Consider the following 27,629-nt stretch of genomic DNA (forward strand, 5'->3'; position numbering starts at 1 on the left):
TTGGCTGCCCAGGTTGTGCCATGGTGAGAAGACCAGCAGAATCTGCTTTAGCAGCCCTTCCCCACCCCTCTGTACAGAGGTCTTTTGGCTTTTTTCTGCAGGACTGGGCTTTGCAGAGGTTATCTCCCAGCGTCCCTTACCCAGATTAGTGTGGAATAGAGTTCTTCAGTGGGCAAATTATCTGTGAGCTTTATTTCCTCATGGCAGAGGAATTGGACTAAAACAGTATGAAGAAACACTCCCATTCCTGTTTTTCCACTCTCTAAGTGTCCGAGTCCTTCCCTACATCAGGTGGACGACATGGGTGTGATCTCTCAGGCTGTAGATGTGCATTGTGTGGAGGCTGACTACAGCCTCCTGCTCAGGACTCATGAGCTTTGGGGAGCTGCGAGATGTGTGTGAAAGTGAAGATTTGAAGGTGGCAATAGCAGCACGTGTCTTGTAGGATGGCCTTGTGGCAGCCCTGGACTGCAAGTATGGATGGCCCTGATGGAGGTGGCAGAAGAAGGCCTGGCTTTCAGGTTAGCCACAGCCACGGAGAGAAACCTCGTTGTTCTGCTTGTGGTGCCACCATCAAGTCCTTTTATGGCCTCAGATGAGGCACTCGTCTCTCTAGTTCCTGCAGAAGTACCAGGAGAGTTAACTCACATCTGGTTGTGCAATACTGTAAGTTGCATGGAAGCTGCGTTAACGATTGCTGGGGTATCTGGAGGAAGCAGTTTTGGCAGTGTGCCTTGTAGTAGCACGGGCTGTGGATGCCCAGCTGCTGCTCTTGCCCAATCTCACTTTGTCAGGAGCAGTGATTGGGGTTTGTTTGTCCTTTGCCTTCCTCTTTCAGTGCCCCAAGAATACCCAGGTTTCTTGCTTGAGAAGAATACCCAGGTTTCTTACTTTGCATTAACTTCACCACTGAGTTAAGCATTTTGCAACTTTTCCATCCTGGCAAGCTTGTCAAAATTCCTTAAGGAGTGTGCCTGTAAACAGACAAAAATATTGAAAGCTTTTAAATGCATTTATCATGCTAAAACAATTGGCAGTACTCACGCTTGTTTGTAGCGTGCCTAGGAGCACTCTCAAGGAAAATGCTTTGGAGCATGAGGATTTGCAGACAATTGCAGAAAAGAAGCTACATAGTATGTTTCAGCCTCCTAATAGGCTTTTCCTCCTTTTAACTGTGGCTGGTAAAGAACGGAAGCATTAAGCAACCCGTTGCTGCAGCCGTCTGTCTCCCTTGTCTTCAGAGGCTTTTAGAAATTAGGACAGGGCACTGTTCGCCGCCTTTGTTGTTGCCCATTCCCCCTCCTGTCACGTCATGCATCTTTTTATTCCAAACTACAGATGTAATGGAGGCAAATTGGGTGCACTCCAGGTTGTAGGTGTCAATATTAAGCTGAGATTTCTCTGCAGCTGCTTCCACGTGGGAGGGAAGGAACCTCTTTTGGGCTATTTTGAAGTATGTTTGGGTGCATGAGAAGCAGTTGAGTTCTTGAAGGGTGATATATTTTCCTGTTGTGGATGTGATGCTCACTTGTAGCTTCCCTTCAGTTTAGCAGCCTCGCCCCGAGGGAAGCAGGGGAGCTGCTCTTTATCAAATATTCTTTCTAATCAAAGTAGAAATACAAAATAAACACTCACCTTCTGCTCTGATATAGCATCCTGCTTTTCTTAACAGCCATGAGCTAGCATCCCTCCACAGTGTCTACCCCGATGGCAGCAAAATCACAGACAGAAAAAGTCTTGTATCTCCACCCTAGTTCATCTCCTTTCTCCTCTGCCTTGGAAGGTGGCAGCTCGCATCTGGGAGAGTCTGTACAGCTTCCATCCTTCGTCATACCCGGAGATCAGACTTGCCCATTACCCAAGTAAGTGCTAGGCTGGTACATACACTGGAAGGCAGCGTTCCCACTCACTTGGACTTTGATCTGGTGATTGGTCTTACGTTCCTACTTGTGACTGATGCTCTCCAGATCCTATTCCTAGGGCGTCAATTTCATCAAGAGTCTCCCATGTTCTGGAGGTAGCTTATTTGTACAGAAGTCTTCTGATTGCTGCAATTTATAATCATTGCAACTTGAAAGCTCTTTCCTTAAACCCACTAGCTGTGGTTCTTTCATAAGCATTATTTATTCATCTGTGATACTTGTGATGAGATGTGCCATGCTAAACATCCCATCCCATGCCCTCCAGTGGTGTAAACAGGTTTTAGACTTGCAGCCATCACAGATGTGTGATGATTTCCCTGGAAATTATGCCATGGAAACGGGCAAAGCATACCACTAGGGTGGAGGGATGATCTCTGCTAGAATACAAACCGCACCACAAGGTTCCAATGTGAATGATTGCACAACTGTGGGCTTTTCAGAATTATCTGCAAAATTTCTCCACGCACTTCAGCTAACTCAAGAAGACCTGCAGAGTATCTGGCCAGTGTTAGAATCAGGCCCAAAACATGCTTGTTTAGTACTATTTAAGAAAAATGACACAACTGGGCTTGTGGCTAAGGATGAAGGCTAGAGATCCACAGGTACGTATTCTGTTTCCAGTGCTGATCTAGTTATTTTAACCCTTCTTACCCCGGCATTTTAGCATTCCTGTCTTCAGTGTTGTGAGCATTAAATTAATATTTACAAAGCATGTTGAATTCCTTGGAGTGAGGCTGCTGGAGAGGGCAACCCTATTATGTAGCGCAGCACTTGAAATGCACCTGTCACTGTGATATCCAGCATTAGATAGCTGAATTATTATTCTGCCCGCTCCCCGGGTCTGTCATAGCCACTTATTTTTCTGACAAAATGTTTTTAAAATCCTGTTAGCTTTACAGAGTTTCTCTAGCTATGGGAGAGTGAGCTGGCATCTATTTCTGCTCATGCATCAGCTGAATTGTCAGTTACGTTTTGATTGCACAGTCTTAACAATGATAAGGTAAGAAGCCTGATTTTCAGATATCTCTTGAAGTGTGCAGTACTGGCAGCAGCAGAATCCTCCTTTGACTTATAACCTGAGCCAATTTGCTCTGAAATCAGTGACAGTAAGTAAATATGGAGCCTTGCTGTGCTGTTAGACAGTTATTTTTCACCACCTACCTGCACATTAGTATATTAATTTTGGTATAAAAATAGCAATCCTTAACTAGGTTTCCCCGTTTTTCCTCTCTCGCCACTTGAAATCACGCTTGAAATTATGAATTGCCTTGTCACAGCCATTGCTTCTCTCAGCATATGCCAAATTTGTGCATCGTTGTGAGGCTCTGTAGCTTTGTCTGATGTGAATCCGTGTGACAACTGTCGCATCTAGGCCACAGCCAGGTCACCAGAACTGGAAGGCAAAGATCTGACAGCAGCTGGATCTGAAGGATGTAAGGCGTTTTAGAGTTCATCCTCGTGTAGGGCTCTCCATGTTGTTCCACGTTTGATTGCTTGGTGACAGAGTACACAGGGCGATCTGCACAGGATGGATAACAGTTCTTGGAAAATCAGTGGCTGTTTAGGCTGTGTTTGTGTACTCAGCTCAGACTTTGGCCTAAACTGTCCTGACAGTTTGTTTTGAAGACAGGAGGTCATTGGCCTCTGTTGCATGGAAATAGTGCTATTTTGGCTCTCCAGGATAAAAAGAGATTGAAGTGGCTGGGGAAGAAAAGTAGTGGCCGCTTGAATGTATACAAAAAGGCCTCTAGAAAGTACCAAATTGATTGTCCTGAGATTCAGAAACCTTCAGGTTTTGTCTCCCTGGTAAATGCAGTGCAATCCTACTGGACTTTCTCACTGCACTGTGACCTGCCCAGTCTTTGATCTGGATGGAGATTCAAGTAACATCTCTCCACTGGATTTATGCCACCAAGCTCCTTTCACAGGCACTTCTGACAGCAGCTAGAGTGCTCTTTGACCACCACCTCAGGTGCTGGGCCCAATCGGACACAAAAAGGTCCACGTCCCAGAGCAAGTCCCTTCAACCACCCAGTCTTGCCTCTTGAGCCAAACACTTTCCAAATAGCTGCTTCTTTCATCAGTCGCTTAGCTGGGAAACCATGAAGCAGGCAGGAAACGTGCCCGCCTCAATTAGAAGCAACAGGAGCTGATGTATGAATAGTTAACATGGGAAAGGTAATTGGATGAAAATATTAATTTAGCAACATTCTAACTACCAGAAGAGAAATGGTAACTTCCAATTGTGCAATCAGTTGGTGCAGCTTTTCTGTTCAGCCTAGGAGTCTCTTTCCCTGTGATCACAAAATTACAAAACCCTGGAGTGTCCTTTTATGTGATTAAAATAATAATAATCATAATAATTGCTCTCTGAATTTGTATGCTGGATTATTCCTGCTGCCTATTGCACATGACATTACACAGTTGGCACCATGGACTCTTTAAAGAGAAAAATATCTTGTAATGAAGATGTTGCTGTAACTCTGTTGCTCCCTGGCATCATCTTGGGTTTTTTTATGTGCGATGTTACCCCGTTGACTATTATTTTCAGGAAGGGCATTCTGAGTTGACGTTGGCTTTTGCTGTCACTGAAATCTGTAGCAGCAAACTTATTTGCTGTCAGCAGGAAGCAGTGAATCAGGATTCCTCCAAATATCAAACTCGTTGGAGGTTGGTTGCATGATTCATGTTAGAGCTAACATTTATCCGTTACGGGTTTTTTTTTTCCCCTGCTTTCCACCTGCCAAAGATTGCTCCTTCCAGACACCAAGGTTGTCATTAATACTGCAGGAGATCCGTTCCCTCTCCGCTCTCACCTTGGGTCCTGCTGAGAGAGGTGCCTTCCTTCAAATGTGCTGTTTCCAGCATCAGCTCAAACATCAGGGCTCCACTGAACCCTAAACCTCACACAGCGAGATTTAAGCTTGTTACGGTGGCCCATATGACAGGTACTAACTCGTTAGCTTGAAATACTTATTTATAAAGTTTAAACAGAAAAAAAAACACTATTAAAGTCACATAGAGTGGCCTAGGGCCTTCTTCAAACACCTTTGCTATCAAAGCCCTCTGCGGCTGAGCTAGACCTGATCAGATCCGTTGTGGCAGCAATTCTTGAAAAAAAAAAAAAAAATCTGATTTGAACCAAATAGATTCATCTCCCCTCAGCTGAGATTTACATCTTGGAAAACAAAAAAACAAACTTGGAAAATTCAGTGGAGAACAGCCTTGGCCTGAGATGCAAAGCACAGATGCACGTTCCAGCGTCTCGCTGTTTGTGTTCAGCCCTTTAGATACGAGGACAGCTGCAAAGATTGGACAGCAAGGCTTCGCTCTGGGCCTCTCTTTAGCAGGAAACCGGGCAAACTTCACATTATCTTCAGCGTAAAACCATTAATCATCCCCGGCTTCCTCACGAGTTTTCATGAACTTTCCATTGACCCTGAACAGAGTTTTGAGTTTAATGAGGCCTAAAAGTAGGAGAGTGGCTTGGGATTTGCCAGAACTGCTTTGCACAGCAACATGGAGGAGAAGGAAACAACAAAAAATTAGAAAAACAGCCATTAAAGTAGCAAACGAAAGCAGAAAGAGAAGGGAAATTGTGTTGAGGTGTTGTGATGAGAGAGTGTTCTTTGGGCCCTCTTTTCAAGATGCTGGGGAGCAGAACGCACAGCGGTGTGGAGGAACCAAGCCACACAAGAGCAGCCCCGTTACCATGTAGACAGGGGAACAATCCAGGCTGTAACTATTTTTTTTTTCCTTTTTTTCAGACTCTGGGGGCTGTATTTCAAAACACAGTGAGCTTGTCTTTAAGCATTTTTCTTCTTTTTTTATTTTTTAAAATTTTTTTTAATCGCCCCTTTATGGATGTTGTTTGTGCCTCATTCCGGACACTAATTATGCGGAAATAATTGTCTAATCTTCAGAGATATTGAGCGTGTGATTAAAAGGCAGCCAACTGAGAGTGGGTGTAGTTGGACTGCTCACTGATTCTTCTCTGGATTACGGAGGCGTTGGTGGCAACTCTGCAGCAAAAGCTGAGTTGGAGGTTTGGCGCTTCCAACTGGCTTGAACTAGCATCCAGCATCCACTCCAAGGATCCTAATGGCACCCCTCTGTGTCAACTTGATAATAACACAGAGCGTACGGAGTTGGATACCAGACGCGAAGCTCTTGACTACACGGATGCCTCTGCTGTGGTCAGAATATCTCTTTCGGAAATGCTGAGGGCCGTTTGTCTCCTAGCCACAATTTGCAATCAGATGCTTCACGTAACTTCTGCTGCAGACGCAAACCCACCTGCTGACAAGCGCTGACAGAAACTACGTAAAAAAAGCAGAGCAAGTTAAGAATATTTAAAAGATATACTTTTAGCCATGCCTTTTTATGTTGGAAATATCTTGATACCTCTGGGTTTCTTATCTTTATCCCTCTGTGTTTAGCTTTTTCTTGTTTGTTCAGAGGAGATGGGTAGCTATAAACTGTAGCAAAACCCCCAGTTATCTTCCTTGTTTTTAATTCACTCCTTTTCCACTCTTGAAACTTCTGAAGAGATTAGGCAGGTTCAGAACTAGCTTTGCTGTGTTAGATTTCACATTTAGAACTTAACTGCTTTATCATACCTTTTTTTGTGCTACTGCTGAAGTTTCTTGCCACCTTCATTATGTGTCTCATTGGATATTCATCTGGATTAGTGTTAGATTTTGACGTTTTTCTATTTGCCTTCAGGAGATCTCATTTCAAATGGCTCCTACAGAGTTTCCTTTTCTAGAATTTCTCCATGTACTTGTTTCCGATTTTTTTTTTTCATCTCTGCTGCCTTTTGGGATGAGAGAAGTCTCTTCTCTCGCTTAATCAGTAGGTTTAACGTCATCCCATAGGACGTCAACTTTCAGATTTGTCACTGGTTTCAAGGTTGGATCTATGCGCTCAGAATATTGTGGTAGGCATTTATCATTTGAAGACCTTTATACTTTTAAAAAATACTCTCTTTTAGCCTCTCAGGATTGTTCTTGTCTCTAGAGAGAATCTTTTGGAAGTTCAAGACGATCCCTTAGCCTTTGCTTGAGGCATTATTGTGAAAAACGGGGAGGATTTTTTTGGACTTACTAAAATTGTTCATCTTTCTTCTGATGTTTTCTTCTCAAAAAATCTACTGTACCCTAACACACTTTATATGCAGTTCCTAAAAGAAAAAAGGAGTGAAAATCAGTGCAGGAAAATGAAGGTGTTTCAAGAGAAAGTTCTAAAGGCAGAGGTTGTTTCCGTACCAATTTCAATATACCCATAATATCCTTGCTCTGATACAAACATGCAATTAAGAACACCTAAGTTACGCCTATTTCTCTCCACAGTGCTTTTATGTGAATATATGATTACATAGGGATATTGTTTCTTCACAGAGCTGGAGGATGGGAAAGCACAAATTATGTGAATACCAAAGTACAGTGTGGTCCAAGATCATAGCATTCCCGGTGATGGTCTTCACAGCAGCCTTGTCTCACATCTTTGTTTCCAAACTCAGGTCTGTGCTGTGTTCTGCAGGCAAGAGAAGATGATTCAGGAATGAAGAAACTGAGGATCAAGTTTTTCCCGTACATGAGAACAGAGAGCTTTCATTGACTTCACCGAGGCCTTCTTCAGGCATCTGGAAGTGGAAGTCGCCTTCAGGCATTAAAATTAACACCTTTTGACTAGGCTAGAACATTCCTTCTCTCTTGGCAGGCTGCATCCTGGTTGCTGTGGGAACCAGCATTTTTAATTTCCTGACTTCTGTGTACATCCAAAATTGTAACTGTGATGTATTCTGTCACTAAGGTAGCTTTGGGGGTTTGCAGGGAATCGAGCCATCAGAAAGCATTTTATGTAGCGCTTCCTTCCCTCACAATCTCTTTGGTGCATTTCCAAGGGGCATCTTCTTGAGGCTTTTTGGAGACCTGCAATTCTCATTCATCTTGGTGAGTAATCACAGAATAAAAAAGGAACAGTGAGAGGTCATTTAGTCCTTCCCCTCTTAAGCCATCCCTAAGCTACCCCATGTTGGAAAGTCACTGCAGGCATTCCGCTTCACTGCTTTACAGTTTTCAGGCTTGTAGTGGTTTCTGACCTCGCTCTTCTGCAGAAAGTTAAGCTGTGACTTCTTGGCCTCTCCCCGTTGATGTGGAGAATGGTTTACCATCTTATTCTTTGCAGCATCTCTCTGTGTCTTTGCAGAACGTTGCCAAGTTCCCTTTGGTCTTCTCCCCTCAAGGCTGAGCAACCCCAGACCTTTCCAGCTTTAATTGCAGGTCACGTTCTGTGGCCTCCTCCTCAGCACCATTGCTCCCCTCTGAAGTCTCCAGGTGTTTCTTGAAGCGGACTCTGTGTCCTGGCTGAGGCTTTGCCAGTGTGAAGAGGAGTACAGGAGCCTTTTCGTGTCTTGCATGTGACACATACTATTTACCCATCTCGGGTAGGGTTTGCTTCTTTTTCCAACATTCCAACATTGTTGATTTGAGCTGAATTTGTGATCTGCTGGAGCCTTGGTATCATTTTCTGCAGAGTGCTGTCTAGCCGTTTATTCCTTATGCTTCGTGGTTCATTGTTCTTCCCTCAGGGTGAAATACGTTGTAGGTCGTTATTGAATTGCATCCTGGTTGTTTCAGACTATTTTCCCAATTTGCTAAGATTATTTTGATATCTAATCCTGTCAAGCAACATACTGGAGAGCATTTGGAGTCTTCCAGCCGGGATCTTGTTGGTGTGACTTTAACAATATAGGAGAGAACAGGAAGAATATGGACAGATGGTTCCAAGCGACGGAGTTACTGCGGCTTAATGTGTTCCTGCTCATCAGCTGAGACATGGTAATGGACCATTTGCATTCTCCTGACCTATTGCATTCACAAATAAAATGTATTTAGATTCTTTCGTCGTTGATTATTAGGGACCTTAGCTCAGCTCCTGAGCAGTAACTTGAGTGCTTAGCAGCATCTGGGTTGATAGCAGGTGTCCAGGCCCAGCACCTCCCATTCTGTTGCACACTGAACAGCATAGTTAATCCTTTTAGCTTTATTTTGAGGCAAAGGACAGTTTCATCTCTGAATTCTGCTCTCACACCTGGGCTTGCGTTAAGGACCAGGTCATTTCTCTGAACACGCTATGGGAGGTGATGTTTGCTTGTCTGGGCTATAGATAAAACCATGTCAGGAATGAGCAGTTTTATAACCCAAACTAGAAAGCACTGTCTATTCTGCAAAGCCCCTCCAGAGTGTATCTTATCTGCTGAGGGAGAAATGCCGTCTAGGGTTACAAGCTGCATCTCTCTCCTGTGCTGTCATAATACATCTGCCACAGCCACTTTTTGGGAATTGTGTTTGGAAGATAGAAGGGCACCTTCTTCCTGATTATTATAACAAAGTGTCTCTCCTTTGAATTCGAAGATGAATTAGCAGTCTCTGCTCATTAGCTGCTACCTATATGTCTTGAAGTCCATGGATAATAGTTGCAGGTGGGACACGTGTTTGTTTTAATAGGCCTGTTGGGACCCCTCACATTAAATGATGCAAGTCCTCGAGGAGATGAAGGAGCAATAAATAGTATATAATCAGATTACCTTTAACCAGTCTAAAATTAATTTGAAACATCCAGAGGAGGAGAGACCAGCAGTATTTTGCCCCACCAGTATTGCTGCTGTTGTCTTCTCCTTAACCTTCTGGAACGGCTTCTCCCAGAATTACTCCTTGCTTGTCAAATTACCAGTCTTTGCCAGAAGTAATCACCTCTGCTTCAGTGACATCTGAGCCCTGTTACCCAAACGAAGGAGAAAACCTCTTTCCCGAAGGAGCGTTTGAATGATTATTACTTTCAATTTTCTGCTGAGCTCTCCATAGCCAACATAGTCTGCCTGCAATGGAACCTGTGTGTCATGGGAAACGGATTGGATACACGTGGAGAGTGGATTTGCAGTATCTCCCCTGTATCAAGGATTGTGTTCCTGAGGCTCAGTCAAATCACTGCTTCCTCTATGACACTTTCAAATAGAAACAGTTTGATTTGAGCTCCAGGAGGTTTGGCGTCATGCAGTGACAGGACAGTGCCTGTTGTTGGAGGATCGCTAAATGATGAAAGGTGGTTGGAGAAACTGGGGAAAAGAGGATTAAACTGGGGAGCTGCTGCCAAGTATTAAATACTTAAGAGTCAGTTGGCAATAGGTGCTTATCATATATCTTCCCTTCCACTGAAGGAAGTAACTATCTGAAGGGCTGTTACTGTGACAAGAAATTCATTTTTATGCTGAACACCTTTCTTTTTGTTGTTGGGTTGTTTTGGTTTTTTTCCGAGTGCATAATAAGGATACTGCTAACCTGTTCCCACCAGCCTGATCTCCTCCAGTCACAGTCTACTGTGCCACGTTCCTAAATGAGTATGCGCTCTGTTTTTCTCTCTCTCACCCATCACTTGTTCGGGGGAGAGCTGCCACTGCTAGTTCAGTTTGAATGATAGACTTAATTCTTTAGGGGAAATTGATATTTGAAAAACATAAGTGGTTTGTAATCCAAAAAAGCTATTTCTTCCCCAGCTGGAACACATTCTGTATTAAATTTGATCATAGCAACCTAAAAGCCAACACTTCAAGATGCTTCCCTGTGATGCCAGATTTACCTAGAAACTGTGCAGCACATATGCTAACACCCATTGTGTAGTGCAGGTGGAATTGTGATTCATTATCACATCCCATGAACTTGGAAGATCGCTCCTGTTGACAATGAAAAACAGACTGAGCTATCTTATGGGCCAGATGTTTGGGCAATCTCCTTAATGCCAGTCTCCAAAATTCTTTGCCTTTAGGTGGGAGGTGGGTCATCCTTGTTTGGCAGATAACTCTTTCGAGGTAGTGTTGCCTTTTAGTCTCTTTGCACAGGCTGTGCTTCTTCCAAGCCACATGCACCAGGATTAGTTGCTCTCCTGTTTCTAAGCATCATTTCAGGGAATGATCAGCACTTTGACCTTTCCTTAACAGGGGCAAGTGTGACATTATCCACCCTACAGTGTATAGGACTAGGTTTTTGGTTGATTTAGGTATGAAGCTTACAGAATGGTGTTCAAGAAAGACAAGGAACTACTGGGGAGAGTCCAGCAGGGGCTACGAAGATGCTGAGAGGACTGGAGCACCTCTCTGCTGAGGAAAGGCAGAGACACCTAGGGCTGTTTAGCCTGGAGAAGAGCAGGCTGAGAGGGGATCCCATCAATGCTGATCAATATCTAAAGGGCAGGTGGCAAGAGGATGGGTCCAGACTCTTCTCAGTGGTGCCCAGCAATAGGACAAGGGGCAGTGGGCACAAACTGGAATACAGGAAGTTCCACCTGAACATGAGGAAAAAAATTCTTTACTTTGAGGGTGCCAGAGCACTGGAACAGGCTGCCCAGAGAGGGTTTGGAGTCTTCTTCTCTAGAGATATTCAAAACTCCATGGATGACACAGCTGAGGGTGGCAGGGGAGCGGAGGACAGAGCTGCCCATGGCATGTTGCTCAGTAGAGCTGCCTGTGAGCTGCTGGAGGCCAAGGGCTCTCTAAGGTGAGTTCTGCTCTTCTGCGTAGTCACCCCCTGCTCTGTATGTCAGAGGAACATGCGTGGGGTGGAGAGCATTTGGGGTGTGACCTTTTGACTGATATCTGGAGAGGAAGGTGAGGAAGATTAAGAAGAAGACAGGAAAATAGCCTTGGGTATGAAGTGTTTTCTGATGAAGTCCCTGAAATGTAGGTGCAGTGGTTTATTTGGAAAGCAAAGAAAAATGAGGTTGCTCAAAAGCTAATGGACTTTTTTTTTTTTTTCAGTCTGCGGGAGAATGTGCTGTTAAGAAAAGAAATAGATCTTTTCTAATTCTTGGACTACTTTTTTGTCCCCTTTATCTCTCTCTATTGCTACCTTGTTGCTCAGATGTAATTTGTTTTGTTTACCTTAAATAAAGGGAATAAAGTTACTCCGTGTTACAGCTATCAGGTTCACAGACAAAAGCCTCAATAAATAAGACACAGTGGCAAGGCTGTAACTCAGGGCTGGTGGGGTTGGCTTTGCAGGCTTCATCTGCAGGATGGAGGTACCGTTGACAGGCAGCTGAAGGACCGGGTTGCAATGAGACAATTGTGAAGACTTAATTGAGTTGTTTTCTTTCTTTCTGGAAAGGCCTATAACCCATTTCCTAGTTTCATTTGGATTTTCTGTTTAATTTATGTCAGATGAACAAATAGTACCAGCCCTGTCCTAGAGATCACTGACAACTAATTGATCCTGCTCGTAATGTGAGCAGATTGTGTTTCTGCTTCTTGAGAGTATCTTCTAGAACTGGATTGGACCTTCCAGTAGATGATGCCTAGTGCAAGGTTTCCATGCTAGAGGACAATTACGAAAGGAAAGGATAAAAAATAAACTGGTGGGAGTGTTTTTGCATGGCCAGCAATGCCATTCCAGAGGGAAGATGAATGGCTAGTGCAAGGTGCTTAGGATGAACAGAGACGGAAACGCCAGGTCAGATGGTGGTGGATAAATTAATGTGCTCAACGGAGATGGTGAGAAAGCAGCTGACAGGGACCAGGACAGTACACAAGGGGCTGTTTGCTCAGCGTCAGAGGGGTAGCGTGTGCCTTGCTGTCTATTCACTCTTGTTTCTTGTCTTGCTGTAGCTGGTACTGAGTGGAGCAGGCTAAAACTTTGGCCAGCATGCTGCATCACTTTCCCTGAATTGTGGATTTAAAAATCTTTTTATTTCTCTAATCAGCATGTTATCTTATTTAAACTCTTTGTCTATTTAAACTCGGAGGAAAATGCCTCCTGCTGGTTTTGCTGGCAGCAGAAACAGGCCCAGAGCGAGCAGGGAGCTCTGGCCTAAACCCAGATCCTATCTCAGGAGTTCCAGGCTCCCAACCACTTGTTCTGCCTGACCCAGAACGCTCTACAGAGAGGACTGGCAAATCTTCACTGCAAAGCAGATTTTTCAAGAAGCTGTGCAGTGATTTTCACAGTTTACTTTGTTGCCAAGATAATCCTGAGCTGTGTAAAAGTCTCTGTGTAGATTTCCCCCGGAATTCAACAGTGTGCCACCACCCAGAAGCTGTCTGGTGACGTGGTCTCAGCCAGCTCTCAGGCTTCTCACACAAATCTCTGGATAAATGTCAAAAGTTCAGTCTGGTCTCCAAGCTTTATCAATGAGAAAAAGGACCAAAAAGAACAAGAAAAGCAGCACTCGGAGATGGTCGCTTTTCCAACTCCTGTTTTAACAAGGCACTGATTTTAATCAAAGCCAGTTCAACCCTTTGAAGCCTTCAATACCAGCATAACCAGAAGAAGGGATCTCAGTGTTTTCAGTTCTTGTTTTGCCCTGTGTCGCCTGTACCCCAAGAGGTGAAGATAAATAACCGGTAACAACTGGAGTCTTTTGTGCCTCAACAGTTAACAAGTTCATCATGTTTCATAGAAACTGCATCCTAATTTTTATTCCAAACAAGATTTCAGCACTAATTTTTGTTTTGACAAATATGATTTGACATAAGAACAGTGGGAGTCAAGACCTTTCATTTTTGATCTGGGTTTACATTGCGCTGATCTAAATTCCTCCCCCTTTCACTCTTGCCTTTCAATTGTAAACTCGGTTATTAAAGTTAGCAAAAAGCTATTTGAAACTCTCTGTTCTGTAGCATTTAAACAGTCCTGCTATATGCAAGATTAAGTATGATAGCTTCCTAATGATTTGTGCTGTTCATTTTAAGCATTGGCACAATGCATTACTGTACAGATTTTTTAAAATGGCTTTGTTGAAGATGAAGGATTCGGTTTCTGTTCACGGGGAAACTTCATAAAGGATTGTTTGCCAGATGGCAGGGCCAGGCCCCCTGGGTCTTATCTCCGTGACATTAGAGATGATATTCCTTAACCTCTTTGCTTGCTCTAGTGCTTTGGCTCTGTGTGCTGAATAGGTGTGTTGGTGGGGTTAGTTTGGGCGTCCATCCATCTCTGTGACAGACGATTCATAACAGCAGCATAACAGCAAGAGCAGGGGGACGTGGCTCTCTAAACGCAGGTGATAGGGCACAAAGAAGAATTTTGTTCAAGCTAAACTTTGACATCAGGGAGATAGTGTTGAAGCGCCGATGAAGATACTTCCATCTCCTCCTACTTGGGAATCCTTGCACTGTTGCCAGCCTTGCAAAGGCAGTGTGTCTAGGCACACACTAAATTCCTCACTATTCCTTGCACCTAGATAGCAAAGCTGGTGAGAGTGGAGAGAGGGAGATTGCCTCGTTGCATGTGATGTGTGTGACACTTTGGCTTTGAGCAGGGCAGCCACTCTTTAGATCGCACACCTGCAAGCCATCGTGCTTAGTGGCTTCCCAGACACAGAGTGGCTGTGGGAGTAAGGCAGAGCCGTTGGTGAAAGGCATTTCTCCTTCCTGAGGAAGAGGGCTATTGAAGACCCAACTCTTAGCTACTCATTTGCTGAAGCATCGCTTTTACAGCTTTTCTAAAGACTCTCAAGGGACAGACTTGCAGCTGGGAGCCCTTCAAGTCTCTTATCTGGCCTGTGGTACTCCAAGTTGGCTATTTTGGGAAAAGGGGAGTGAGGGAAGGCGACTCTCTCTGTCCCTCCCATCACAGCTGCTCCACTTTGTCTAGAAAATCAAACATGTGCTGAGCTGTGGAGGCTGAATATGACCTGGGGTTAGGCCACTCGTTTGGCCGTTGGGAGAAGCAGGTGTGGGTCTGTGTACCAAGTCTGGTAGCAAAAGGACTTGAACAGGTCGATCCCCAGCCTGTAAATATCTCACTCCGAGGAGGTATTTCATTTTGGCCAAAATTTCTTCCTAGAGCCTGACTAACTTCCAACACAAAATAAAACCACCAAACCCCAAAGCAAAAAACCCCCCCAAAACCACACAAAACTGATTTTGACAAAGGGACACTTTTTGATCTCCGAAAGTGTAACTGGAAAGTGATACCATCAGGTAGGAGAATCGGTTGGACTTTGTAGGAATGGAGCTGGAAAAGCCAGAAGGAAGAGCGAGGGCTTGTTTCACCTGTGCATGCACGTGAGGGTGTTTTTTAAGATTCTGGAGCTTGATCCTGAAATGCAAGCTGCTGCACTGGCTGACCCTTTCTCTTTGGGCCTGTGATTCTGCATCCTGCTTAATATAAACCCTCTGAGGTAGGATGAAGGTAAATTAATTGTGCCTTGCTACCAGTGAGTCACTCTGTTGCCTAACTATTGTCTCTTCTCTTGTCGGTGAGTCACTGACACCTTATTAGAGTAGCTGACAGACCCCAGGCCCTGTTCCCGCTGGAAGGAGTGTGATGGGGTTTTGTTTCGATGGCAGCTGGGTAGGCTGAAAAGATGGCATGAGTTCTGGCTCCATGGCCCAGAAGGCTGATAGATTTCCTCAGTTATGGGCTACACTTTAGCAGTTTGAACTGATAGAGCAGGAGCAGAGCAGGGGAAGACAAACCCTTTTCTGAGCACAGCAAAAACCACAATCTATTTTTTGGTGCCAGGGGAACGCGCTGAAACTATCCTGGATGCTCTTGCAAGTGCTCTGCAGTCTCTTTGATTTTCATTTTTCTTTCTTCATAGTCTGGTTCCGTCCATCTTCCCTTTCCTTTCCTAATTTTTGTCCTTTCCTTCAGTCCCTGCTCACTCCTCAGTCATGTAGTTGCTGTTAAGACAAATCTATCTGCTACTGTGTGTCTCAGCTTGCTGTTGTCTGCCTGCAGGGTGCAGAGGGTGGAGGCAAAGGCTCTTTCAAGCTGAAGGTTTTGACCTTGGCTGCAAGAAGCTGTATGAAAAGTTGTGGCTTTCTTTGATGAAACTGTCTTCTGTTCTGTGTAGCTCCCACAGAGACTGAAGGAGAGCTAAACCCAGGATAACATCACGGTCTCCTGATAAAAGGCAATTCCTTGTTGTGAAGGCTTTTGTCTCCTGCTCAGTAGATTATCTTACTCCCTAAAAAATGTAATCCTGTCCTTTGGGCCCTTTGTAATGGGGGAGCTCAACTGTGCTGTGTGAGCAATGCCTGGATCAATGTTCTAGCCCGATACAACCTGTGGCTGTTCCCAGGCCACAAAGGTTGTAAACCTGAGCAGATGCAATGTGTTCACATTAGTTGAATTACACATGTGGATTTGATGGCTCCTGAAAGCTTCAGCAGGTCAGATGTAAACTCTTATTCCTCTAGGAATGATCAAACGTGGAGTTTCTGTTGTGTGCGTGATGCTGGTATGTTTGATTGGCCTGTTTCTGCCTAAATTGGTGGGTTTGATTTGCAGATAATGGGTAGCTAAAAGGAAGTTCACAGATGTGGCAGCAGTTGTGATTGTTACCACAGTTATACTTAGTCCCTGCTTGGTGCTTTGCAGTGCTTTTCAAGCCTAATTAGCCCTTACGTGTTTGGCAGGTGGTAGGGTAGATATTCTCCACCTTTGATCAGCTCTCATGGCCTCCCTTTAAACTATACATTGAGAAGAAAGCTGTTCCCTTTTCTCCTCCGTGCGCTGGCTTGCTGGGACGCTGAAGGAGAGCAGGGCCATGGGACATGTGTAAATGGGTGACTCTTTGGTATGTGTCGGGGGGGTCCATCTGTTAGTCGTAGGTTCCCCACTCACCTGACTTGGAGCTTTTCACCCTTTACAGTCCTCGTTCAGCTTGTGATCGGGACCACACATCCGTCACCTCTTGGCCGTAGTCTGTGGGCTCACAGTTGATCCAGATCTTCGTGTTGGGGTCAGAGGAGCCCCAGGCTATGGTGGCAGCTCTTCTCTTCTGCCCCGTGCTCTGCAGCGGGTCCAGAGGGGGCTGTCCCTCGCCTGGCCGGGGGAGCCATGGTGGCAGCTCCCCGGGTAGCCTGATAGGCTTCTGTACCTGTTAGTTCTTTGGTTGTTGAAATTGGCATGTGTCTTCCAGAGTGTTTCCCTTCTGGCCCAGACACATTAAACCTCCTAATGAGCCTTTGGAATTGGGTTTTGTCTTATAAACTCTTGCTGCAAGTGGCTTTAACGAACCCCGAAGCTTGCAGGCAGCAGGGATGAGTCAGGGACAGGAGAAGAGGATGAGCCCTTCTATTCAGATTATCTACCCCAGACTAGAACAAGCTGCCACGGGCTTTATCTGTGGATTTTAGAGACAGCACTACCTTTAATTCCCCCATGAAGGCCCGCCTGAGATTGTATTGCTTGAATGGTCTTGTTCCTCCAGACGGGCATTAAAGCACATTCCCACTGAGGCTGTGGGGGTACGGTGTGCATACAATGCCATCTCTTCTCCGTGAAGTGCTCTGTTCAGCACCTTTCACAAGAATTATGTTAATTAATGTAACGTTTGTTAGTGATTTCTGTAGCAGTGTTCACAAGGGAGCGGGTGGATGCTCGTTCCTCTGGGTGGGTGGAAGAAGGAACAGAGCAGCCTTGTTGCCTACATGGATGTCTCCATTCTTCTCGTGCACAAAGAGCAAATGCACTTGTGGCTTGGGACGGGGTGGTACAGACCCTCCTTCAGCTCAAGAAGAGATGAACCTTTGTATTGCTACCACGAGCTGCTGCTTCTGGTGTGCTGCTGTTCTCTCGCAGATGAAACTCGGGGCAGAGACCCTGCCACTTGCTGTCACAAGAGCTGCCATGAAGTCCTTCAATTAGAAACGTCTCTAGACAAGCATCCCCGAGTTCTGCCTCAGGTCCCGGTTCTTCCCGCTGGTGCCAGTGGAGGGTTCCTCTTTCCCATTCAGAAGGGCCATGGGCTCCCTCTGGGCGGTGCAGGAGCTGGTGTGGATCCCAGAACTGTGTCCAATAGACACATCTTCCCTTTTGGCCATCAGCAAAGTGACCTTGCTCTCCCAAGCGAGGTCTATCTCCACTCCAAGCCAGATTTCCAGCAGGATCCGGGGGGGCTTTTCATAGCACACAGGGCCTTAGATTTGTGGAGACAGGTAGAATCTCAGACATGGAGTCCTGCTTAAAAGTCATTGCTACTTTTTGTGGATACCTTCAGAAGTGTTTCTTTTGAGGGTTTCTTGGTTTCTACTTTGAAACTCCCTCAGAGAGAACACAATGAGGCTGAAACCAGTAATTTAGAGAGGGGAGTGTCAGCAAGAGTCAAAAGTGACAGAGTGGGTTTTGATTCCTTTTCCTTTTGAAGCTGCTTCCCCTTTGATTATATCCCTCACATTATAATGTGTAGATCTGGAAAGGTGATTATTTTTTCACTTTTATAAATGGGTACGTATATATTGCAATAAACATGCTGGGATATGTATAGCACCATCTTTTGACAGCTGAGTATAATCAGAGCTATTGGACATTGTATCACATCGTGGTCTGATGAAGCAAAGTCTGAGCAGGAAGGAATGAAGATGCTCCTGTAGCAAAGAGGTAACATGTCGGTGTGCACAGGGGGATCAGGGTCCTTCCTCGATGTCCTCTCTGTCCTGTCAAGTGACAGAGACGCAACAGCAAAGTCCTGACGCCTGGTTTGCTCCTGGTTGTGGAGGGGAAGGAGGTTCTTTTTTGGTCATTCTCATGAGACAGCTGAAGCTGACACGGTAGCTCTTGGTATTGCATTAGACTTCGTTAGCTGCAGGAGAAAAAGACAGCCATGCACTTTGCGATTGCTTCAAAGCTGGTGCAGAAGAAAGGAAACATCAACAAGACCCTTGTACAAAACACACAGCCTGCGGTTCTTTGGATACAGAGTGTTTAGGGGAATATTTAAAACAAATGTTTAAAATGACACAAAGACGAACCATCGGGGAAGCAAGGTTTGCCCTCCACTTTGCCAAATACTGGGGAGGAAAGCTAAGCAACTCCAAGCTATGCTTTAGCGAAGATCCGAGCATGTTCCTAATCCCCGATGCATTTCATGTATTTAAAGGCCTTACTTGCTAAAAACATAAAAGGCTCTGTCAATTCAAGCAATATTTTTTACTTCAATTAATCATCCCAGAAAGTTGTGACTTTATTGTCTCTTTGTCTCTGTTTAGTTTGAGCAAATCCAACTTTTCTCATTGTCTCTCTGCAGATTATGAAAGGCTTTGTGGATTATAACATCAAATTAAACCGAGCCTGTTAGTGTTACTCTCAGAATATCACAGTAATGGGCTGTGCCTCAGGCAGCATTGCCCTCCCTTCCCTTTTTAAAATGTTTTGCCTGAGTCCGTGTTGCTCTGAGCTGGTGTGTCTCTCCTTGCTAATAGGAAAGTGTATAAAAATCACATAATCATTAATATTGAAGAATCATTAAGGCTGATAAAAGCAGCTCAGACTGCAATGATGTTGTTTTTCATGGTCACTGCTTTTGGAAAACATGCCATACAAACATCAGCTCAGTTCTTTTTTAGAACCCACCAGTTGATCTAGTGGCAGTTTGACTCCATCTATTGCACTCTCAGAGATAGCTCCAGTTAGATGATCATTTCGCGAGCCTGCAGGAATAAATGGATTTCTAGAGGCTGTCTCTCCCGCCTTCATCCCTTTTCCACAGCCCCTGTTTTTGATGCAGACAGCATCCAAAAGCCAGCAATCTGTAGTTGAGCAGTAAAGTCTTGGTTGGGTTTTTATTAAAGCAATGATGTGCTGACTGGCTGAAAAGTGTCAAAACTGCAATCTTGTAACATCAACAAAATAAGGCAGGATGCCTTTCTTACGGGAGAGGAATGCTGAAAGCATAAATGAGCCCTGCATGAAATTGGTGGATCTGAGCACTTCTCCTCTGGGGAAAGGGTATGATGTACATCAGGCAGGGTTGCTTTTTTTTCCTTAATAAGAAAAGACCGAAGTCTTAAGGTTCATGACACATAATTCACCTTTGCCTTCCTCTCCCCTCTGCAGTAGTTCCTCAACAGTGCATCCAGCTGGGTTTTCCTCTCTTAAGCAGAACTAGAATTGAAGTAACACTGAAGGTATAACAAAAGTGCCAAGCCAATCTGAGCGTGCAATAAAAGGCTGGGTAAGCTGGGGGAATTTGGACTAGTATTTTAAAGTCCGTTAGTGAGAAGAAGGAACTGACCTGAGCCAAATAGAAATAACGTCTCAGGGAAAACCCCTGGGCATAAGCAGCGTGTGTGAGTCTTTGTGGTTACCCTGGAAAGGGAGATGATAGGGACAGAGCTGGTACAAGCAGTTTCTCCTGCAGAAACGAAACCTGAACCTCATCCAAGCGTCATTTCTGCCAAGAGACTCCAAGAGGTCTGACTGTCAGGGGGTGGGTAGGAATGTGGCTGCAGCTGAGCAGTGTGTCTGTGTGGGCCTGCACGTGCAGCTTGCTGACGGCGGTACGGAGGCAGCTTCACGCCTATGGCCCTGGTGCGTTACATCTGCGGAGGGATGACTGATGATGATTCCAAACTAGAATCTTCCACGTGAGAATTTGTCTTTGCTGATTTACCCAGGAAAGTGATGGCCTTTGTAATTAAAGCACAAAGGGTTTTGAGTCGCAGTGTGCTTCATACCCTTTGCTTTCCCATGCTAGGAATAATTTTAGGGAGCCCTAACAGAAATAAAACTCCAGCACTGAGATGTCCCAAAACCAAGGTTGTTAACATCTCTAGTTTCATTTAATCTCAACTGCTACAAGATTGTCTGTCTACACACTCTGGATAGTTTTCTTGGCATGGCATGCCAAATCATTCTGTCTCACTGGAAGCTCTCCTGTAGTCCATTTGTGTACGACAACACTTGGCATGCAATTTTTTTACATGGATGACAGGGTTGGTCCAAGTAGTTGGTTGGCATTTGCTTCATCTGCGTGTGTCCCATTGCCATCTGCTGGAGAACGGTGAGCATGCTCACAGGGGCTGTTCTGTTAGCCAAAGGAAGGGAGCTGTCTCCAAAGTCACCTACTCTGTGTTGAAGATTCATCCAGATTAGTTTCTGGTCTCTCCGCTGCCAGGTGAGGCTGCGTTTTGTATATAGGCTGGTAGTGGGAAACCCTGGGTCATGGTATGGTGCAAAAGTACTTTGTGCCCCAGATACCAAACACTGCGTCGGGGCAGAATGATCAGCGTCCTGTCTGGGATGCTCTTGCATAAGAAAAGTAAAATTCTTTCACTTGGAAGAGGGTTATGCTTGTAATTGGGTAAGAAAGAGGCTGAATTTTGATTTGCAGCTGAACAAAGATAAGGGATGGAATTGCCTGACTGCTTTGGCCAAGACAAGACTGGAAAACAAGGGCAAGGCTTGCAGTCATGACTGGTGGCTTAAATTGCGGACCTAGAGCTGTTCCTTGGGGATATTCTTTCAGAAGTCTCAGGCTTTTGAAAATTAGGCCTCTACAAAGCAGCCCATTTTGGGTAGCAGAGCTCACTAGTCATGTTAGAAGTTCTCGGCCTAGACCACGGCCAGTCTGGATCCCATCCAGACATCCCCAGTATTGGGACTGGAAGCTGCTGCCTGCCCCAACTCCAGCAGATTGATTTAGAGCTAAAGACGACTGCATCAATGGGGCTTCATCACACTCTTCTGTTTGCAATGCAGGAGGCCTTCGAGGAGCTACGGTGGTAGATGCCTTAGATACTCTGTACATCATGGAACTTGAGGAGGAATTCCAAGAAGCAAAGAAGTGGGTGGAGAAGAGCTTTGACTTGAATGTGGTGAGTCAGTTACTGGGAATGCCTGTCTGTGTCACAGAAATGCTATGGGTTTGGCCAGTTCTGATCACAATCTTCTCTAAGAATCGTTTGGGGAGGGGAGCTATGAAGTCCGTGGGGGAAGAAACCCTCAACTCTGATTTTATTTTTTTTTTTTAAGGCCAAAGGGACTACTGTGATGATTCACACCATCTTCTGCCTACACGTGGCACAGGGTTCCAGCCAGGGTCTGCCAGATCAGTCTCAGAGTGTCTGGCTGAAAATGAGATTCAGTCTTTAATATTTTTTGTGTTTTGGTCTGGGTTATAAAAACAGCTTTAATTATTACTCTAAGGAAGTTTTGTTCATCAAAGAACAAGTTCTGTTCCATCTCAGTTAAATGTCTGCCTGTGATAAGACAAACTTTCTTTTTACATGCTATAAATTAAGATTGAAAACGCTGATCTCCTTGACTGGGCCCTTTGTTGCTTTGTCATCGCTGGAACTTGTGCAGGGGGAGCACAGCACCTTGGCAGCGAAGTGGGAGCACACAGTGAGCCTAGTTTTGGAAGGAAGGGCGTCATATCTAAAAATGGCTGGAGATTCTCACTCTCTGTGGCCCCTGAAGCTTTCCTAGCCACTTCTTCATAGAGCTAGTATTAGACTTGCTGGGACTCCGGGTGAACACGCGCCTTGCAGTGCTGTCAAATAAAGGATGCTGTCCTTTATCTCACTTTGTGGCTGGGGCCGCTTGCCATAGCTGGGACTATTGGTCTCCAAGCCAACTCTTGTATTTCTCGTGGGAGAGCTGATGGGATCACATCAGTGGCATACGGAGAATGTTAAAACCAGAGTGCAGTTCAAACTTCTATTTTTTTAATGCCATCGTAGTTGTTTGTTGTGAAAAATGGTTCTCCCCCTGGGAACAATGCATGCAGCTGCCTTTATAGAAAAGCATCATTTGGGAGGGCATGACTGGCATTCATATATTCATAAAAGGAAGACCACATCTGATAAATTTGGTGAATGCTCTCAGTGCGTTACTGAATCGATAAACAAGGGACAGAATCAGCTGGGAGATAATTTATCTGGATTTCATAAAAGCTTTTAATCTTGGCCTGCAGAATAGATTGATCTGCAAAGACAAGAATGAATGCTATGGATTGATCGGTGGAGTCAGAAAGCACAGCAGAGGGAGAGAAGGAGGGAAATTAATTAAAAATTGGCTCTGCACAAGGAACTCTGGTAGTCCAGAAAAGCGAGGCAGGGACTCCAAGGCCCACAAGCTCTGTTTGAAACTGGGTGCTGTGATCTGTCTCATGCAATTTCAGTCATCATCTCAAGAAAGCACTTGCTCTGATTTGTAACCTGCAGGTATTTGGAAAGGGCAGGCCAGTGCAGAGGTTCGAGTGCCCCTTTGCTTTGCCCTCCTCATTGAAAGTGCTGCGTTGGTGAAAGATCTTTCTGGTTTTTGGCTTTATGCGTTTGCGTGAGGGCAGGAATCATTTATGATGCAGATTCAATGGCCAGGAGCATGTATTTTTTAAAGGCACATTTTGAATGCAATCGTTTCGACATTTGCTGATCATCAGCTGAGTAGGTAGAGCAAAACTTGTTCCAGGTGAGTGGTTTCTTGAGTGATTCAGTGAACCGTATCCATCTGTGTCTGCTGTCTGTGGTGATGGGGCACACGGACATCACGCAGTTTGCCCCTCTGTCAGCGTGTCCATGACAGGCACCCCATAGGCTGTGGTCCTCTCTGAGCCTGCAGACTGGGGTGAGTCCCTGAATGGCAGAAAATATCTACCTAATGCAGGAAGTGCAATACATCTATCTAACGCAGTGCCCTCTTCACAAGAAAATGGAGAAAGTGATTTTTCCATGTGGCTGTACAATTTGTTGTTTAAATAAAATATTTCAAGGGGCAAATTTTCCCCCTAAACTTAACTCACAGCTTTTTGCAAGGCACAACCCAGGACGAGGTTGGATGGACGGACAATACATCTGCCCTGATTTACGTATTGTCAGCTGGTGATAAATGGGTAGTTTGGGTATTTCTCTTCCCTTCAGGCTCCACCTGTCACTGTAGAGCAAATAAAGTGCTGTGAGATCTTAGATAAAAAGCTATGTTACACTGTGGGTGAGGACTGGGAGACTTAAGTATCTGCCTACAATCTGTTCCCCTTAGCTGCCATTTGTGCGTGCAGGCTTTGCAGTCAAGTATATCATTATGTATTTTCAGAACGGAGAAGCATCCTTGTTTGAGGTGAACATCCGCTATATTGGAGGACTGTTGGCCGCATACTACTTAACTGGAGAAGAGGTTTGTTTCAGCAGCTCTGCATGTCTCACACAGTCACCAATAATGAATTGAAAGGGTTCTCCAGCAGCTTTTCTCTGAGCATCAGATAATCCCTCCATAACAACAGGCTAAACCTATCATTTTTATGAATATCGAAATGCCGCTAATGTTCTTTTAATTAAGTCTCGCATAATTACCTTGCACACACCGTGCATGCCTCATTTGCAAAGATCGTTTCTCCTGTGGGCAATTCTAGCAAGACATGTTTTCAGTTGGACACATTGCTCCCCAGTGAAATGCCATTTGCAGTGATCTTTGTCTTTGTACTTGTTCCTTGGTATTCTAAACATAGGCAATATTTCATCAAACATCATTCCAGATTCTCCCTCGGACTAAGGAAGGCAACTGATCAGTGGCAAGCGCTCCAAAAATCTATCTGGACAGTCTCCCTGTAGCAGTAGTTTCTAAGATAAAGTGCCCTGGGTTACAGGGAAGGAGGGTGGCAAACTGCCAGGGCAGGGTACCTCCGTGCTGCCAACTCATGTGACAAAGTGATACAGCTCCACAAAACGTCCCCTTGCCCAGTAGGTGTGGGCTAAGCATCACGGTCCCTCCCGGAGCGTGGTGGAGTAGCCCTTCAGTCCTGGCTAAAGCAGGAGGCTCTCACTTCCACTTTCCTTCTTTCTCTCCAGCCCAGCAGGGCCCAGGGCTTAATGCCATAATCTGTTTTATAATGTGACTGGACTGGAATTTTACAGCTGGCTGTAGAGAGACGAAGAGATTATTCCTTTGCCCTGGAAGTCTTAGGCAAGCAGAAACTCTGATGCAGGGAGGAGTTTTGTGAGTGAAGGAACTGGAAGACTGGCTCTTAAATGAGAGCTCAGCTCTCACACCATACACTGACCGTGACTGGGTGCCGTCCACCATAATAGGATAGGATGGCTCATCACTGCCTAGTGGCACCATTGATCCGTGGAGTCACAGGAGCAGCTCTGTTACTTTACTTGCATTTTAAATGAGTTGCAGGAATGACTTCTCTCTGTGATTTCCCTCCAGGGAAAACTCTCAAAGTCTCAGTGCCCCAACTCAGGGTCTGTCTCAGTCACAACTTCAACAGGCTTCAGATCAACAGAGCAAAAAGAAACCACATTAAACCATTAAGACTCCAGCAGTGACCTCTTGAAGTGCAGTCAGCAGTGATGCTCAGCAGCCAGGGCAGTGCCTGTCATGTTACCCAGTCAGCGCCACCAGGCTGAAAGGCAAAAATCAAGTCCTTGTCTCTTGCTTTCCCTTCTGAACCAAACCCCTGTCTCCTTGTGAGTGTATCAAAGGTCTGCAAGCCCACAGGAGAGCTCAGGTTGCCTCAGTGCTGTATTTTTAGAGCAATAAATTCCTGCTTTCTGAGAACTACTCTGACAGCTTGGGCTGGTATAGGGGGGCTAGAGGTAAAAGGCTTGTGCTTTATCTTCTAAGTCACTTACAGGCTTCCCTTGATCAGGACTAATCTCTGCAGCAAAGATTAGTGCTTGTATCAGTTTGTCCCAAAATAATTGTGTATGGTGGCTTTGTGCTGCAAGCCACCATAAGCTATAATTTGATTTGAAAGCCCAAAACTGAGGCATTACAAATGGAAAAGGAGCAGCTTAGCCATGAAATCATGAATCCTTCCTGGAAAAGAGTTGCAAGTAAAAGATTGTTCGTTGGAAATCATGTTCTTTACAACAGGAGATGACACAAGCTAGGCAAACCCATGTTGTAAATCTAACAGTGCTTCACCCTGGGAAGATTTCTTTTGATTTTCATTCTGTCATTTCATCTTCCTGTGTCCTGTGCCACCCTGGAAAAAGGGAAGAATTTGTCCCCAAAGAGTACTCTTTGGCTCAGTTTTGATCACGGAAATTTGCTACCGCTCTGGCTGCTCTCATCCAGGCTGATGGTTTTGCAGGGGACTTGGGACTGGTTTAGAGTAGATTTTTATAGGACCTTCAGATAGATACTGAAGTTCAGCATGGCTTTAGGTTCAGATCTGTCGTGCAGTGGAACGAGGGCAGCAGCATACCTGAACCAGTAAATTCTTACAGTGCAGCACTTTTAGTTTTTTATAATGGCATGTTTGGAAAAGGGGATTTGAAAGAATCCAGCGTGACTGGTATTCACAAGCAGGCCATCAAATATTTATCCTCTCTTCTTCTTTTAACAGGTGTTCAAGAGTAAAGCTCTGGAACTTGGAGAGAAACTTTTGCCAGCTTTTAACACCCCCACTGGTATCCCACGTGGCGTCATAAATCTGGGCAGGCAAGACACACGTCCTTACAAGCATGTCATTTTGTTACTGAATGTTTGTAAAAGACCAGGATTCAAGCAGGAACAGCAGCAGTTCCTCAGAGGTGCCCCCCTCTAGTGCAGATTCTTCGAGGTCATTTGTTTTGCCAACTCAAAACCAAGAGGTGCCTTGGCAGAGATTGCAGGTGACTCAAGTTAAACCCAGCTGTGTTTTATTAATTTTGGGCTATCCGCAGTTTCTTCCTCTACCTCTTGGCAGGGCTCCCTGCTGCAATAGCATTTTCCTCGCTCTCATTTTCTTTGAAAGGTTATTTGTAGTCTGCACGTAGCATGCGGTGCTCTCCGTATTTTTGCAGTGTGCCCAACTAGATGCATGTGAATTTATCCAGGTTCCGTGTTTGGAAAAATGGGAAAGGAACTGGATGGGACTGGCTGACAGTTTTGCTGCTAGAAAGGGGGGAGTGTACAGATGCTCTAGTTTTCTCCTTGCTGCAGCACTCAGCCAGGTGTGTATCCTTCCCTTAGAGCCACATTTCATGTCAGGTAAGTGGTGTCCTCATGCTGGAGGGGAGCTTTGAGGCAGCTGAGTTAAATACCTTGCTGAAGGTCTCTCAGCAAACAGAGGCAGACGTGGAGGCTGGACTCCCAGCCTCTGATTCTTGCTAGTAGACAGTGTTCTCTGCCAACAGGGGCTCATTGGCTCGTTCTGATGCCTACAAACAAATCCCCCAGGGTAAAAGCTGCATGCCGGATGAAACAGAGACAGCAGGAAATATGGGTTAAGAAAAGCCTTTCATCCTCACCTCTTGCAAAACTGGGAGAAGCAGCCATGAAATTCATTAGTCAGTCATCTCTTAGCCCAAATCTCCTGTTTGGTTCATGTCTCTGTGAAGTGAAAGACTTTTGAATGTTTGGCTCACGCTGATCCATTGCTCAAATATCACTGTCACCCTTCAGTTGTCTTATCTGCACGTGATCCCAGTGAAAATTTGAGCCACCACCATGACTTTAATTGTCTCTTTATACAGAAGAGACATCTGCTTCCTCTGTGGCTGATAAAGATTCGGCATAGACTAACCTTTCACAGAAATGCCAAACCCTCCCCTGCCCTTTGTGAAGACAATTGAAACAGACTCTGTCTGCCTAGACATTCCCAAAATGTTTTGCTTATGACCTTGAGTAACAGCAAAGAAAATCAAAATAACACTGAGCAATCTAGAACGCATATTATTGGCTTGAGCTCTTGCTTCAGGGCCATGAAGCTGCTGTGGGGGCTCAGAGTATCCATTTAGGAGCAAGGATGAAGCAAGCTAAATCTGTAGTCCGACTACCGCAGGAACATGATGAACAGCCAAAGGCTGTAAACAGAAAAGGGAAGGTAGTTATTCCGTGTAAGGTAGTGTGTGGAAGTGGAAGCAGGGGAGAGTGAGATGATGCTGTGAGAGCACGCTGACCGAAATGTCAGGGCCAAACCAAAGCCCAGAAAAGTTTTGCAAGAAGGAATTCTCTCTTGCAAAAGGAATACTTGTGCAAGGATGTGCTAATT

The 27,629-nt window shown here is 45.0% G+C and overlaps 1 protein-coding gene across 1 annotated transcript in view; it reads left to right on the top strand.

Moving 5' to 3' along the window:
* The window catches only part of MAN1C1 (mannosidase alpha class 1C member 1), a 67,544-nt gene that overhangs the window by 23,440 nt on the left and 16,475 nt on the right, over positions 1-27,629 (top strand). The window contains exons 4-6 of the mRNA XM_054223452.1: positions 21,407-21,522; positions 23,741-23,821; positions 26,001-26,095. Of these exons, the coding sequence (XP_054079427.1) occupies positions 21,407-21,522; positions 23,741-23,821; positions 26,001-26,095 (292 nt within the window). The remainder of the gene's footprint in view (positions 1-21,406; positions 21,523-23,740; positions 23,822-26,000; positions 26,096-27,629) is intronic.

Source organism: Rissa tridactyla, chromosome 18 (genome assembly GCF_028500815.1).
Source record: "Rissa tridactyla isolate bRisTri1 chromosome 18, bRisTri1.patW.cur.20221130, whole genome shotgun sequence".
NCBI classification, from domain to species: Eukaryota; Metazoa; Chordata; class Aves; order Charadriiformes; family Laridae; genus Rissa; species Rissa tridactyla.